General features: G+C 38.8%; 1 protein-coding gene across 1 annotated transcript; it reads left to right on the top strand.

Moving 5' to 3' along the window:
• The first annotated feature begins 9325 nt into the window (after positions 1-9325).
• LOC111978809 (receptor activity-modifying protein 1) lies at positions 9326-12133 on the top strand. The gene is made up of 4 exons (XM_024009061.2): positions 9326-9513; positions 9993-10046; positions 10464-10617; positions 11511-12133. Exons 1-4 carry the CDS (start codon positions 9477-9479, stop codon positions 11755-11757), a joined length of 492 nt encoding a protein of 163 aa, XP_023864829.1. The 5' UTR covers positions 9326-9476; the 3' UTR covers positions 11758-12133.
• The last annotated feature ends 5584 nt before the right edge of the window (positions 12134-17717 follow it).

The following is a 17717-nucleotide window of genomic DNA, read 5'->3' as shown; positions in this document are numbered from 1 at the left end:
TTGTAGGTGACCAAATACTTATTTTCCACCATAATTTGCAAATAAATTCATTAAAAATCCTGCAATGTGATTTTCTGGATTTTTTTTCTCATTTTGTCTGTCATAGTTGAATTGTACCTATGATGAAAATTACAGTCCTCTCTCATCTTTTTAAGTGGGAGAACTTGCACAATTGGTGGCTGACTAAATACTTTTTTGCCCCACTGTAAGTTACCATTCTCACACACTTGTCCATAGGCCGTAGCGACACAAAGGCATAGGGACACTGTATTATATACACAGATATGGCCCCACAAATATACTGTAAATATTCCTATTTCAATACCCTAAAGCTGAAACATTGTCACGAACACCCTGATAATTATGTGTGGTTTGAGTAAGCAGCCTTATATTTCAGTCATAAGAGAATAGGTTGCGTGCCACCAGATGCAGTTCGTTGGTGAAAGGGAAACCGTGGGTTGACTAAATMTATAGAAATCAGTCACTGTCGCGTGCTAAAAGTCTTTAAATTTGCTTTCTGCCACCACCATGTTCCATGACATCTCTGATACATGTACCTGATAACTGCAATTAGCTGTGTTTTAGTCGTAGATAATATTTCTTATTTATTGCATTCATGACTTGAGCTTCTAGTGGAAACGGACATAGTCGACATCAAAGAAAGGTAAGAGGAAACTGAGAGAGCAAATTATGACAAGAATAATCMACTTTTTTGTTGAAAAACTAATGGCTGGTTTGTTGTTGTAGAATTGTTTTGTTTGTGAATTATTTCATGAGACATTGAGATTGAATCAGGAGGATAAGATTATCTATATCCTAACATTAAATRAATAAACATGTATTTGCTCCACCTGATTTGTACTTTACTTTTTTTAACTTAAAATTAGGATGCTTACAAAGTGTGTTATTAAACAGATTAAGAGGATTTATTATTACACCCTTAAACATTATGCTAGATGTTCACTGCTGTCAAATAAACTCTGAGTCAAGGGCCTAAGGGGCGAATCCTAACTTCCTCTTTAGTGAAACTTTCATGTACGATAGTCCCACATTCACGTCAATGCATGGCTAAGTGAAAACTCGATTTAATTGGAAGATTTTTCAGAATCTCCCCCAAGTGTGCATGATTGAACTTCAATTAAGAAGTAGCCTACTTCAATTTAGCCTATGTATTACTCAATGTATTGATATTGTGTCCACCTATTTTGCAACAAATGCAACGTTATACTAATCTACTAACTGTTATAATATCAATTTTAGATAGTACAGTTTAAAATTGTTGTGAAAAGTCAGACTTAAAAAGGGGAATTTAACTAATTCAATTATCAAATCAAATCAATCAAATCAAATTCATTCTAACTTGAACAATTCAGAGCTATTACGTTGGCAGCTGAGTGAATTTGGTACTAAAACAATAACCCTCCTCAAGTCTATGGATTAGTCAGACAATGAAGCGTACCGGAGAATCAACCACACCACCTRCTTTCATAGTTGTAAAGGTGTGACCATAATCATCACTACTTTTGCATGCACTCGAATGACAGCAAGGATTATCAACAAATATATTTACGATATTAATGATAATACTGATAATAAGTGCTTTTCAAAGTAAGAGTAATGTGATATTATTTTGTCACTCAAATATCCCACGGAACACTTGGTACATTTATTGTATTGCATCACGTAACTTTGTCCTAATATACTTACTTATTTCTGCAGAACGACGCATGTATTTAAAGATTGCATTACCCATAAAGATAATCAACTATATTTGAACAATCTAATACCCATGTCTTAGTTTCCATTCATTTCAAAACTTACTTCTGCTGTCTACAGTGACAGACATGTCCTGAAGCCCTCCTCTGTAGCAGTGACTTGTTTGGGAGGTGTCAATCTCTAGGACACACACCTTTACCATATGTTCGTCTTTAGCCTATCAAAGAAGATGTTGCTGACCCCATGCCCCTCAAACTTTTCATGACACTGAAGACATGCACCACAATGTCAGCTAAAAGGATGTTTGTCATTCAAATTTGTTTTTTGGGGGTCAAAAGTTGCTTGGCAAAGGTTATTTCCTCAATTGGTTGCGTATGGTTATGCTATTATTCATATTTACAGTAGCAATCTCTGTAAATGTTTCATATAGTCACATAATGTAATACAGAGATGAATCTTTATGATTTTACTATCTATTTTAGACATAATTTCACAAAAGAGTACTATTGTTAACTCAATCCAGAAACTCTATCATGTTTATCATTTTTATATCCAGCAGAAATGTCAAAGATAAGCACGATGAAAAATTCTATAAACATTCATTAAAGCTAATGGTTCCTTAGAAGTGCCTATGAAATATGTGTTATAATGCATGTATAAGGTAGGTGGCTCACAACAACAAATATTTGTATTGTTTGTTGTATGGTGTTCAKGGTCTGTGGTCATGTTTAGGTCATACTGGTTTAACTTGGTGCACTGGGGTTGAGGGTTTAGAGTGCATGGGAGGTTTAGGACATGGGTGTTACCTGGTAGTTGTGAGCATGACAGTTCACAACCTTTCGCTAATCTGCCTGACCCCTATGAACAGTGTTCCCCTAAGGGAACACCCTAAGGACAAATCTTACACTGAACTATGCAAGTGATAGTATATACAGTAAGCAACTCTATGGGCAAAAATTGGTTGAGTTAACATTGCGCCAGATTTACTAAATATTTGCCTGGTTTGCAGCCATTTTTTTAGAAAGGTATAAAAAAAACAAATAAACTGTCTTGATTTACGCTTGACCTTAATTACCTTTATCTGAACTTTCATTTTATACCTTTGATCTGTCCCCAATGTTCAATTCCCTGTTGAAAAAAACATGCAGAACTTAGTTKATCAGTTTGTACTGTTTTTGTCACATTTTAACCCTGTTTTAACCACAAATCAACAACAGGGTTTCAAAGCTTSTTTTATTTCAAGTRGAATWCAAGTTTTTTTTGACAGCTTATTGAAATGTCAACAGCAGAAAATGTTATCTGATGTTTTTGCCCYATAAAATGGATAGAATATGTATTGTGCACTTCCAAATTACCCACGGGAGCTGTGCACCAAATTCACCACTGCACTGAAATACATAATTACCATGCCCGCTACTTTACTGCGGGCATAGAACAGCAAGCTAATGTTTCACTACTGCAGCTTGCCATTTGCTGATAGGGTTAGACACCAAAGTGTTGTGTTGTGTTTTTCTTTTTTTTTGCAAATGGGAAATGTTTTTCAAGTTCACCGAGGTGTGAGATGTGGTTTCTCGTTAGGCTCTGGCCCCACTGATTTCCCTTGTTTTTTTTTCTGTACTCTGTGGTTGTCTAGTTGATGGGAACCAACGAGCGACCTTCATTTGGTCTACAAGCTGTTTTGAGCGCCAATCTTACCTACATGTATTGTTTACTCCAAACGTCAATGTCTCTGAATGACTAAAGGGATATTTTACTCAAAAACATTGTTTCGTATATTGTTAATCAGTGCAATGTTGACATGGTCCCAAAACATGGTGCATGTCAGCAACAAGGTTTCACGATAGAGRACTTTCATTAAAAATCTAAAGGTGTGATGCGTTTTGCATCATCATCACACTTTTTCGGTTTGTGCTGAAGGTGCTCTGTTTTGGAAACTTTACTGCTATGAATTTACTATTTATTTCAGGTCTCAGGAGTATTGCACCTGCATTCTTAAACTCTTGATGGGGAGATGGTCAAACTTACCCATTGGTCGCACTCAAACCTATAATTTATCCCACCCCAATACACTATGTTCGATGTTAACTACCTCACTGTAGAGCAACATACCACATCAGTCATCACACCCTTATGAGTTCTCCCATGCAGGAAGTAGACACAATGACGCCACTTGCTATGCACCCTTAACTGTCTTTCCAGGCCCTCCTTTTCGAGAGGGGTTCCTAAATGCCTAAACAATGTCTTTCAACGTTGACTGACTCAACCTGCTCCTGAGTGCCAGAGTGCTGTTGTGTTTCCTGCGAAGGAAGACAAAGGTGTAGACTGTGCCCACACTGAACTCTCCTGACATCCTGCAAGTTAAGGSCCCTTGGCCTACAATTTCTGCGCCCCGTGAAAATCTAGTTAACATAATAATTTGTCTGTTTAAGTTAGAGATATCTGTTTTTTTGCATGGGCTGRGTCTCAATCCACCTCATGCGCCAATATTCGCTCTTCCTCATCTGCGGTGAAAGGTGGCAGAGATAGAGTAGTGTTTGTCAGACCARGAGACATCACAAAAATTGGTCTTCTCACATAAACGTATGTAGCGTCCGAAKGGTTTGGCCTACAAACTATCATGACCACCCTACTGAAAGATGAGACTCACAAACACAATGTTCTCCGTTTTGCTCTAGGATGCCAACAAGCCTCACAAGACTCATCTTAGGTCCCCGGTACCAGTTAAAAATGTAATGGATGTACAGTATATATGGAGATAGTTTAGTGCCTAAAATAAGGGAATAAATACATTTAGATTTTTTTTTAAACACTTTCCTGTCTTATATCGCTCAGCTATAGGACAGACACTTCAGAARAAACTTCCTTTAGATTCTTTGTGGGACTATCTGTTGTCCATGTAGTGAATCTGTTATTCAATGTGTTTCTATTGGCTAATAGCAGTAATGCCAAATTCCATGTTTCATCCAATACATACAAATAAAAAAAGATACCTTAAGGGGTCTTAAAATTCATAATCAAATTGCAAAATAATCTTTGGTATGACCAGCTTAAAAAAAATCCATATGTTAGCTGAGAACAAAAAATGTAGGGTCCCTTCTGCTTAAAGTATTAACCTTCATTACACGTTTTTCAAATGTAACTACTAAGTAGTTCTGCTTATTAATTTTCAAAGGTCGTGTATTAATGTTTAACATTGTTTTATGTATTTAAACAATTTGTCATTTTAGCCCACCTTAGCAGGCATRGTTGAGCACAGTGCTCATTCTCTTGCAGTAACTGGAGGTAGAGCTGTAATTATTACATGATGCCGCATTAGCCGCTGTCATTAAGAGTGGTGCACATGACCTTGTTGATGGTGGGAGTGGCTTGTCTCATTATTGTGATATCCGTTCGTCATGATCAATTGCACCTCATAGCACATCAAACTGCTTCGTACTATTTTAGAAACATCCATTTCTTTCTTCAAACTAGCATACAACATTGTGCAAAAGTATAATCAAATCTAAAAATGTTGAATTACACACAATCCTCTAAAAACAGAGCCAGGTGGCACAATTAAGAATTAATAACTTGCACAGATGTAATAATTATCAGCACAATACAGATAAATAAAGTGTTTTTTACTCAAATATCAATGTGTCTGACTACTACTTTATTATRTTAAGTAAATACTTAAAACAAGTAAGAAGTAAGTAATAAAAATACATGATTATCATAAACTGTAAAAACTCAATACCTTTAGATTAGCACAACACAAAGTTATATTTACTCAATAACTTAATATTTGTTAACAGTACTCAAAAATATTAAGTGATAAGAAATCTTATTGATATGAGTTAGTACAACTTTTATGATTTGAGTTCAACTGCCCATTGGAGATGTCTGAGTAGCCACTACTCAATTTCTTTAATGCCTTAGGCAGTTACTTTTTATAGTGTGGAAAGTAAGTTACTGTGAATATGCACAGTAACTTACAGTGCCTTCAGAAAGTATTCAAACCCCTTGATTTATTCTACACACAGTACCCCATAATGACAAAGGGTGAAACAGTTTTTTTTTAACATGTTGCAAATGTATTGAAAATGAAATACGAAAACTATTATTTACATATTATTCACACCCTGGAGTCATACATTGTAGAATCATCTGTTGGCTAAGCGATATACAGCCTGGTCTTTTCTGGGGTAAAGTCTCTAAGAGTGTTTTTCACAAATGGATTGTACAAAGATTTGATCCATTATTAATTTCAAATTCTTCACCTCTGTGAATTGGTTGTAATCATTGTTTAGCACCATTTTCAAGGCTTGCCATAGATGTGAGTCAAAACTGTAACTCGGCCACTCAGGACATTCTCACTGTCTTCTTGCTAGACGGCAACTCCAGTGTAGATTTCCCTTATGTTTTAGGTTTATTGTCCTGCTGCATAAGGTGATAAATCTCCCAGTGTCTGGTGTTTGGAAAGCTAACGTTGAACCAGCTTTTTCATTCTTAGGATTTTGCTTGTCCTCGACTCTTCCTTTTAATTGTTTATCCTGAAAAAATCTCCAACAGTCCTTAACTCGATTACCAGCAGGGGAGCAACTTTCACTGGGACGGGGATTATGCATTTTTTGTCTCCCTCCAGTTGTATCATTTTGGAATGTGATACGCAAAACGAAGGCCCGACAGGATGTGCTTTTAGGACCATGCGGGAAACGCTCCGAGTGGCCGTGGTAGCTGTTTGGTAGTAGTTTATTCAGACTGGATTTAAAGACCAAAATGATAATAAATTTATACTGGTATGAATATCAATGTCCCACACCTTACTAAACCATGAAGTTTTCTGCCATGAATTGCCTAGATACATAGATAACATGGAAAATGTAGAGAAAATAGTCAATCATAGTTAATGTATTGTGATTGGATGTTGCCCAACCAGACCACTTGAATTGATTGAGTGACAAAAAAGTAAATTGCTTGCCCAATTGTTTGCAGTATTACTTTAGTGCCTGTCATTCTTTAGTGCAGTATTACTTTTTATTCTGTACAGGGTTCCTTTCTTTTTCATCTGTTAATAGGTTTAGTATTGTGGAGTACTACAATGTTGTTGATCCATCCTTCAGTTTTCTCCTATCCCAGTCATTAACTCTGTAGCTTGTTTTTAAGTCACCATTGGCCTCGTTGTTAAAATCCGCTGAACGGTGCCATTTGTCTCTGGGCCGGAACCTGAGTTAGGTAAGGACGCCTGTATCATTGCATGGACTGGGCTGTATGATACACAACCTCTAAAGTGTAACTAATAACTTCACCATGGATCAAGGGCATATTCATGTTGCTTTTTTGCATCTACGCAATAGGTGCCCACTTTGCGAGGATTGGAAAATTTCCTGGTCTTTGTTGGTTAAATCTGTGTTTGAAATTTTTATTACTGCTCGACTGAGGGACTTACAGGATTAATTGTACATGTATGTGCGGGGTACAAAAGATGAGGAGGTTCCTAAATAAAATGTACCACATTATTGCACAGCAGGTTGAGTCAATGCAATTAATTATGTGACTTTTTAAGCACGATTTTTACTCCGATTCGTGTGTTGTGTGTTGTGTGTGTGTGTGTGTTGTGTGTGTGTGTGTGTGTGTGTTGTGTGTGTGTGTGTGTGTGTGTGTTGTGTGGGTGTGTGTGTGTGCGTGTGCAAGCATACTATACGTGCATCCATTTGCATGTGAGTGAGTGTACGCCCCAGCAGTGCATGCGTGTTTGCCTGGTTGTGTTGTTCTTGTATGTTTTATTTGTCTTTGTTTTAACAAGCACGGCTATCTTTCATGTCCATCCAACTTCCTGTTTCCATTGGGCGAGTCGTCTTCTGAGCCGTTGAGCATAGGGGAAATCTCTCAAGAGCCCTGGCAATCAGACGGCAGGAAACTAGCCCGAGTGGCTCCTACGCCCAAATGGACCCCGTAGCAACTGGCTCTCGTCACACACACTCACTTGTATACTCGCAGGAACATGAGGACACACACATACTMGTGCACTAGCAGAATGATGCAGACACGCACACACACACACATACTCACTCCTGCACTCGCAAAGGCTGACAGACACACACACATTTTTGCCTTTTGAAATTATATCCCTAAAACTGCAATTTTTTATTTTCCTTACTTTGTACTGTGACTCCGCTAAAACATGTTGGACCCAGTACAGAGCACCGTAGAGTAACAGCTTGCAAAATTGCTATATTTGTTCCCACAAGTGTATACAAATAATTAATTCCTTGTGGATTATCTGATTCAAGAGAGGCCTGTCTCTCTAAAGCAAGGGGAGCAAAGTATGGGCTGTGGGCCGTATCCGGCCCACGAGACATTACATTTTTTTTTAATTATAATAATATACACTACCGTTCAAAAGTTTGGAGTCACTTAGCAATGCCCTTGTTTTTTAAATAAAAGCAATTTTTTTGTCCATTAAAATAACCTCAAATTGATCAGAAATACAGTGTAGACATTGTTAATGTTGTAAATGACTATTGAAGGTGGAAACGACAGATTCTTTATGGAATATCTACATAGGCGTACAGAGGCCCATTATCAGCAACCATCACTCCTGTGTTCCAATGGCACGTTGTGTTAGCTAATCCAAGTTGATCATTTTAAAAGGCTAATTGGTCATGAGAAAACCCTTTTGAAATTATGTTAGCACAGCTGAAAACTGTTGTTCTGATTAAAGAAGCAATAAAACTTGCCTTCTTTAGACTAATTGAGTATCTAGAGCATCATCATTTGTGGGTTCGATTACAGGCTCAAAATGGCTAGAAACAAAAAAKWWTTCTCAAACTCATCAATCTATTCTTGTTCTGAGAAATGAAGGCTATTCCATGCGAGAAATTGCCAAGAAACTGAAGATCTCGTACAATACTGTGTACTACTTCCTTCACAGAACAGCATAAACTGGCTCTAACCAGAATAGAAAGAGGAGTGGGAAGCCCCGGTGCACAACTGAGCAAGAGCACAAGTACATTAGAATGTCTAGTTTGAGAAACAGACGCCTCACAAGTCCTCAACTGGCAGTTTCATTAAATAGTACCCGCAAAACCCCAGTCTCAACGTCAACAGTGAAGAGGCGACTCCGGGATGTTGGCCTTCTAGGCAGAGTTGCAAAGAAAAAGCCATATCTCAGATTGGCAATAAAAAGAAAAGATTAAGATGGGCAAAAGAACACAGACACTGGACAGAGGAATTCTGCCTAGAAGGCCAGCATCCCGGAGTTGCCTCTTCACTGTTGACGTTGAGACTGGGGTTTTGAGCGTACTATTTAATGAAGCTGCCAGTAAGGAGTCAGAGGGGAGTGGATGTGGGAAGGGTTAAAGACAGAGATTGCTATGTGCCTTTAGAGCAGGGGTGGGCAAACTTTTTGGGCAAACTTCTTGGTGTAGGTTGAAGTTGCCCCTAGACGCTGGTCTTGGGTCAGCTTTGCATTTCCCCTGCTAATGGTTAAGGTTGGGATTGAGGAAGGGGAAGCTTATCATAGATCTGCACCTAGGGGAAATGCCACCCAAAAGTCGGTGTCCATCGAGCCATGAAATCAACATCAACAGAACAGTAGGATGTTTCGTCAGCACTTTTCTGTGAACAATGGCTGGAAAAACATGGGTGGGCTTAGGTCTCGCGCTTTAACCCACTCCTGTTCATTCCGGAGAACAGCGTATTGACACTCTTGGCTGCTACTCACTAGTCCTTGAGTTTAATTTGGCTCTGAGGCTCCTCTCCAGTGTCCTCTCTCCACCATGATCTTCCTACTGCTCTTCCCTGTCCTCGTCTTAGGTATGTATCCTATGGTAACACTTTACTGAAAGTTAACAGGCATGTTCAAGCCCTTTATAATGTGTTATGTATTTTTATGTGGCTAATATACTGTATGGGGAGCTGTTATTTAGTCAAAATCATTATAAGAAGATCATAAGACATTATAAAGGGGTCAAGCATGTTTATGACAAGTCTTACGATACATTATTGATGTATTATAATGTTTTAAACTTTTTGCTATTAAGTGTCTGTTGTCTGGGCGGTGTGTGAGTGATAAGACAAGACTTCTGATATAATGGTATTGGTGGTTTCTTGTTGGTGCTTCTTCTTGTTGCGTAGCTGCCTTGTCACGGTGGTGTAATCAAAGGTGTYATTAAGCCAAACGCTGTATGTTGGTGGGAGTAAGAAGACATATTTGAAGGCATATTTGACCACACATGACAATGCACTACCCCGGTCTTTTAACACAATAATGTTAAACACCTCTTAATTTCCAGGTGAAAATCAATTACAAAGCAATGTCTCATCGAATGTAACATTTGAAGATAATGGTAAGTGCTCAAAGGATCTTTAATGCATTTTACTTACCTTAGGCAAAAATAATAGTACCTAATTCAAATGCATGATGTATCTTCCTAATCAATTTGTATTGTATTGTACCTTGCGGTTGGATTTGTTTTCCGAATCAACAGTTCAAATACACAAATATATATATATATTTATATATATTTATATATATATACATATATTTTTAAAATACATTATTTGATAAGGTACTAGGTGTAAGAATGTGACACACTTCTATTCTTTAATCCTGGCCAGATAGTGTCAGCCCAACATTGCAACAATAATGTATAGATACCTGATTTCATCTATGCGTAGGCAATAAATTGGATGGGTGGATTATAAATGGGGTACAATGTGTCATAATGGTGTAAGATATATATTCTCTCTGGCTGTACCCCTAGAAAGTTTTCAGGATCAGGAGCATTTCCATGTTTTTCYCCACTGCAATGAGAGCCTCCTAGAAGAAGTCATCTACTTCATMTGCAGGGAACAGTTTCTCTCTGAAATGAAAGACATCAACAAGGAACTCTGGTGTGAATGGGACCAWGTCATCAGGTATACCTAAATGTTGCTTTCTGACTAAATGTTGCTTTCAAACATTATATGCTTACTACTCTTTGACCTTATTTACACTTAGTATTAAAATGCGATCTACATCCAGAATACAGAACCAAATAACTAAAATGCATCTTAATACCAAATGTGATCAGATCTYGTTAATTTTTACATTACATATATAGTTCCATCGCAAATTCATTGTTTGACTTCCTGTTTTAGATGTAATCTACATCACCATATTGGTTGAATCACATCAAACTGTTAGATTYTTGGTTCAATCTCCTTACATTAGTTATAACTGGTTAAAACAACCTGCACAAACTTTACTACTTACATCGCTCTCTTCGGTTCCATTGGTGCTGAAGTAGTTTCATACTTGGACTCATGGAACAAATCGTTTCATCTCTATGCTTGGACCTCTCTRGTTAGACCTCTTCCTCTTTCAACGTAAACAGTAACAGCACATGGAGTTACATGAAATAGAATAGTTGAAGTAAGTGCCTCTAAAGCATGGGCAGAGGGAAAGCATTCAGTCACACTTTGTCGGCAAGTAATCATTAGTTGACAGTGGAGAGCATGCGATAGAGGGTGTGTAGAGGCTATACACACTCTGCAACACACACGGGCTCGCACACAGGCAGGCACACAGGCAGGTGTGCATGCACACTCTCTTTACCATTCTTCAACTCTCAAATATTACGAGAATTACCATGATAGTAGAAATATCTGATAATACATAACCAATTTAATCTTGCCCCCAAAAAATAAAGAATAACTCTAGTCTCCCAATAGTCTTCATTGAGTAAAAACCTATAATTACTGTAAAATGTATTAGCTAACAGAGTTACTCTGCATTTACTGTAAAACTTGACTTGATCTCTCCACGGCAGACAATACAATGAGCTGACCAAATGTATCGAGAGCTGCACCACCTACTTAGGATGTTACTTCCCGAACCAAGTGGTGCAAGACTTCTTCATCCAGATCCATTCCAGCTTCTTCCAGGCATGTCCGGAGGAGGAGCAGTTATTTCCTGATGCCCCCTCCGGTGTTGTGCTTACCCTTACCCTCATTCCAGTSAGTCTCATCCCCATCTTGGTTTTCCTAGTGGTCTGGAAGAGCAAGATCTGCGACTAAGTTGGAAATGTTGAATATGTGCTTTTTGAATGTGTCTTAGGTCCCTTCCTGAAACAGCCCCTAACAATAATTCCCTCTAAGTATTGTCTTATAATGTGTTTATTTTTWAAATATTTTTATTGTATGTATATTAAGATTGTTTCTATTTGTATATTTGTAATGTTGCAAAATACATTGACTTATTTCTTTCACAAAAAAGTATTATAATTGTGTCTATTCTGAAACAACCCCATGTCAATATATTTATATTGTAATACAGTATAAGGGCAAGGGTATAAGTATAAGGGTACCTAGAATTAATTCACTGTAGATGGTCTGTAGTCATATTTATATTTACTTTTAACATATTCTATTAAAATATTTACTTTTTACTATATGTAATTTAAGCCACTGGGGTTTCTCTTCAAAAGGGGTCCCCCACATATATTACTGTCATGTACACTGAAATAAAACTAAACCACAAAACAAATGGACAGAAATAATATCCACAACAGTCCCATAGTATAAAAGTGAAAAGGGGGCCGGATATCAACTGCAACTACAGGGACATCGTGTTTTCTGGACCCTTTTTGGACCCTCCCCTAATCCCAGTGTCACTATAGCTCGTGCTATACCTATACATTGTCTTCCCTTGGTCTCCTGCTTGGAGGTTCTAGGGAATGATTCAGATAAGGTATATATATAGCAGCCATTAACACTGAATCAATCTTTCAGAAGACAATGTCTTCAATGTTTACAATGTTTACSTTATGTATGAGAGTGAATGCTTGGCAGATACATTGTAGTATCCCCAGACCTGGGTCATACATATGAGTCAAATACTTTCAAATACTTGAGATGCACTTGATTGAGTTTACAATGGGACCAATGGAATAGTCCCAAAAGAGCAAACCCCAAGCTTAATCAACTGAAAGTATTTGACCCAGGTCCGGCAATTAGGTCAGAGGTCAGCTTCAGCCAGCCCAATTTCCTACTGAACCCCCCTGGGTGACTGTCATATAGTCAGTGAATAATATAACATACTGTGCTCAGCCAACCAAACATGCTATTGGTCTGTTGGAGTGTTCATTGTGTGCTGCTAAATATCTCTGTTGGAGCACTGCCTAACACTGGGAATCAATGAAGTGCATCCAACTCAACCATGCCATACAGCCAGTTGTTGATACCCAAGATCTTTAGGCAGTAGTCCAGTCCTGGATCGGGACTTCTAGTGCTGTGGTACCTGCACAAACTAGCCTTTTATTACACTACAATTTAGTGCAATAGCAAATGTATCTCTACTTTCAATGCTAAGACAACTGTTGTATGATGTTTCCTGTGCTGGTGTGGTTGTGAAGAGGCGAGTATATCAAGTAACTTGAGTTACAGAGAGGGGTAACTTATTATTTGAATAATCAAGAAGCTAGTTCTCACCGTTTTTCTGAATGAATACAGTGGCTCACCATGGGCCAATCCAGTTGCATTGTCGAGAGAGAGAAAGATTAAGTGGTTGTTTGAATAACGATAGCCTTGTTAACTTTCACATGCTTATTAGTTCAGTGGGGAAATGCGGACTGCTTGGAACAGGGCAAATTATTTTGGGTGATTAAACCTTAGAGAAAGAGCATTCTCTCTCTTATCTAAACTCACCATTTCACCCACTGTTGTGGTTAGATGCACTGCTGACAATCAGCCGTTTGACATTTCACAGTTGTAKGGTGAGGCTATGTCGAGATGGCATAAGGCGCCACCTACTGTCTCAAAGCTGTAAAGACAACTCCAGTCAACCATATGCAGTTTGGTACAGTATACACATACAGYTAAKTGCCAAAATAGAGGAAACACCAACATAAAGTGTCTTGGGGCATTGGGCCATCCACCACGAGACAGAACAGCTTCAATGCACAATGGCATATAGTCTACAAGTGTCTGGAACTCTATTGGAGGGCTGTGACACTTCTTCCACGAGAACTTCCATAAATTGGTGTTTTGTTGACGGTGGTGGAAAACGRTGTACCAGGCTCCGCTCCAGAATCTCCCATAAGTCTTCAATTGGGTTGAGATCTGGTGACTGAGACGAACATGGCATATTATTATTCATTATTAATAATACTTTTTAAAAATATATATTTTTTCATTTTCATGATCATCAAACCATTCAGTGTCCACTCGTGCCCTGTAGTTGGGGGCATTGTCATCCTGTGGGGGCATAGCCATGGTAGCCTAAATGGCCAAAATACTGATGGGATGTTAATTGCTTAATTAACTCAGGAACCACACCTGTGTGAAAGCACCTGCTGTCAATATACTTTTTATCTCTCATTTACTCAAGACTTTCCATTATTTTGGCAGTTATCTGTACATATTTCATTCTACCAAGTTTCAACTCAAATACAAATAGTTTGTCATTGTTGGAGTAAGTTTTGGGTCTACTGTATTAACATATTGTAACGACCCTGGGTTTACAATATATTTTTCTCAATTTTATTTTATTATAATGAGGAAAATGCAAGAAAAGGAAACATGTCAAATAAGATAAAAGTGTCTTTGAATGTAGATACCTTTGGTTATGCCCACCATGGATGAAATCTCCATATCTTACATAAGTATAACTGACTTACTAAAGATATTAAACCCAAACTATGATAGCCTACATGTATAACATGGAGTGTAAATGAGGATGTCAGTGTAAAACATSGTAAATACACCAGCTTACAGAGAAAAATAACAGAGTAACCAAATACCAGTCCATTAACAAGTCTCCCCGTCCTGTTTGAGGGAGAGCAATGGGGGGTAATAAACAACATTATAAATGTCTCACACCTCCAAACTGGACCGTTCAGTGTAACATTAGTCTGAGGTACCTTTTAACTGTCTACAAGGATCTTCTGTGTTTCCCCTCCAGTTTGTGGATGTTTATTCTCAGATCCCTCTATATTTATTGAATATTTCTCCATATGTACTGAATATCTATCCCTTCAACACAATATGAAGACAGAACCAAAGACCCACGAACACARGGCAAGTGATGTGTTTTCTTGTGGATAGACCAACATGCTGAAGTATAGGCTACTGTTAACATGACTGTTCCTGATACMTCTCCTGTATCTGCAATTAATATACAGTTGAAGCCTGGAAGTTTAAATACAGCTTAGCCAAATACATTTAAACTTAGTTTTTCACAARTCCTGACATTTAATCCTAGTAAAAATTCCCTGTCAGTTAGGATCACCACTTTATTTTAAGAATGTGAAATGTCAGAATAATGGTAATAATAACAGTTTGTATGATGGCAATTTACATATACTCCAGAATGTTATGAAGAGTGATCAGATGAATTGCAATTAATTGCAAAGTCCCTCTTTGCCATGCAAATGAACTGAATCCCCAAAACATTACCACTGCATTACATCCTGCCACAAATGTACAGCTGACATCATGTCAGTATTCTCTCGTTAACACAGGTGTGAGTGTTGACGAGGCAAGGCTGGAGATAACTGCCATGCTGATTGAGTCGAATAACAGACTGGAAGCTTCAAAAGGAGGGTGGTGCTTGGAATCACTGTTCTTCCTCTGTCAACCATGGTTTCCTGCAAGGAAACATGTGCCGTCATCATTGTGGTTGCACAAAAGGGCATCACAGGCAAGGATATTGCTGCCAGTAAGATTGCACCTAAATCAACCATTTATCGGATCATCAAGACTTCAAGGAGCGGTTCAATTGTTGTGAGAAGGCTTCAGGGCTCCCAAGAAAGTCCAGCAAGTGCCAGGACCGTCGACTAAAGTTGATTCAGCTGCGGGATTGGGGCACCACAGTACAGAGCTTGCTCAGGAATGGCAGCAGGCAGGTGGTGCATCTGCACGCACAGTGAGGCGAAGACTTTTGGAGGATGGCTGGTGTCAAGAAGTGCAGCAAAGAAGCCACTTCTTCCAGGAAAACATCAGGGACAGACTGATATTCTGCAAAAGGTACAGGGATTGGACTGCTGAGGACTGGGGTAAAGTCATTTTCTCTGATAAATCCCCTTTCCAATTGTTTGGGGCATCCGGAAAAAAGCTTGTCCAGAGAAGCAAGGTGAGCGCTACCATCAGTCCTGTGTCATGCCAACAGTAAGAGCTGAGACCATTCATGTGTGGGGTTGCTTCTCAGCCAAGGGAGTGGGCTCACTCACAATTCTGCCTAAGAACACAGCCATGAATAAAGAATGGTACCAACACATCCTCCGAGAGCAATCTCTCCAACCATCCTGGAAACAGTTTGGTGACACAATGCATTTCAGCAGATGGAGCACTTGCATAAGGCAAGGTGATAACTAAGTGGCTCGGGGAACAAAACATCGATATTTTGGGTCCATGGCCAGGAAACTCCCTAGACCTAATCCCATTGAGAACTTGTGGTCAAGCTCAAGAGGCAGTGGGACAAACAAAACCCCACAAATTCTGACAAACTCCAAGCATTATTATGCAAGAATGGGCTGCCATCAGTCAGGATGTGGCCCAGAAGTTAATTGACAGCATGCCAGGGCGGATTGCAGAGGTCTTGAAAAGAAGGGTCAACACTGAAATATTGACTCTGGCATCAATATCATGTAATTGTCAATACAAGCCTTTGACACTTATGAAATGCTTGTAATTATACTTCAGTATTCATAGTAACATCTGACAAAAATATCTAAAGACACTGAAGCAGCAAACCTTGTGGAAATTAATATTTGTGTCATTCTCAAAACTTTTGGCCACGACTGTACACAAAACACACAAAAGGAACCGACAGCTTCTGAAATTGAGCACCAGCTACAAGCTGAGAACCAGAATCTGATTGACAAGATTGAAGCTGATGCATTTCTAAAGGAAGAGTGCTTGGAAGTGTTGGGTAACATGACGCAGTATATTGTATGTTTTGGATGTTCAATATAAAATATATATATATATAATTTAAAAAAAATTTTTAACATGACGCAGCTTCAGGAGGAAGTCTGAAGAAGAAATAGACTCCAAGTTGGTTCACATGCGGTCAGTGAACGAGGCATATCACTTACTCGACCAATACTACCCGTGGGTCGATAAGAAGATGAAAGGTGAGCACATTTCAGACATGTAAAGTTGTAAATAAAAAAATACAGTGCCTCAGAAAGTGTTCATACCCCTCGACTCTTATCCACATTTTGTTGTGTTACAGCCTGAATTCAAAATATACACGATATTATACTAACAGTAAGTGGACACCACTTCAAATTAGTGAATTTGGCTATTTCAGCCACACTTGTTGCTGACAGGTGTATAAAATTGAGCACACCGCCATACAATCTCGATAGACAAACATTGGCAGTAGAATCGCCTTACTGAAGAGCTCTGTCACGTTCTGACCATAGTTCTTGTGTGTTTTACTTGTTTTTGTGTTGGTCAGGACGTGAGCTGGGTGGGCATTCTATGTTGTGTGTCTAGTTTGTCTGTTTCTATGTTTGGCCTAATATGGTTCTCAATCAGAGGCAGGTGTTTTGTGTTGTCTCTGATTGGGAATCATATTTTGGTGGCTTGTTTTGTGTTGGGATTTTGTGGGTGGTTGTTTCCTGTCTTTGTGTTTTCTCTGCACCAGATAGGGCTGTATCGGTTTGCCACATTTATTATTTTGTTTTTTGTAAGTGTTCACAGTTTCGTATTAAACATGTTGAGCACTGGCTACGCTGCGTGTTGGTCCGATCCTTGCTACACCTTCTCTTCACGTGAAGAGGAGGAAGGCTGCCGTTACAAGCTCAGTGACTTTCAACGTGGCACCGTCATAGGATAGCACCTTTCCAATCAGTCAGTTTGTCACATTTCTGCCCTGCTAGAGCTGCCCCGGTCAACTGTAAGTCCTGTTATTTTTAAGTGGATACAACTCAGCCACAAAGTGGTAGGCCACACAAGCTCACAGAACGGAACTGCCGAGTGCCGAAGCGCATAGCTTGTAAAAATCGTCTGTCCTTGGTTGCAACACTCAC

This window comes from Salvelinus sp. IW2-2015, linkage group LG18 (assembly GCF_002910315.2).
Source record: "Salvelinus sp. IW2-2015 linkage group LG18, ASM291031v2, whole genome shotgun sequence".
NCBI lineage: Eukaryota > Metazoa > Chordata > Actinopteri > Salmoniformes > Salmonidae > Salvelinus > Salvelinus sp. IW2-2015.
This window is presented reverse-complemented; position numbering and strand designations above follow the sequence as displayed.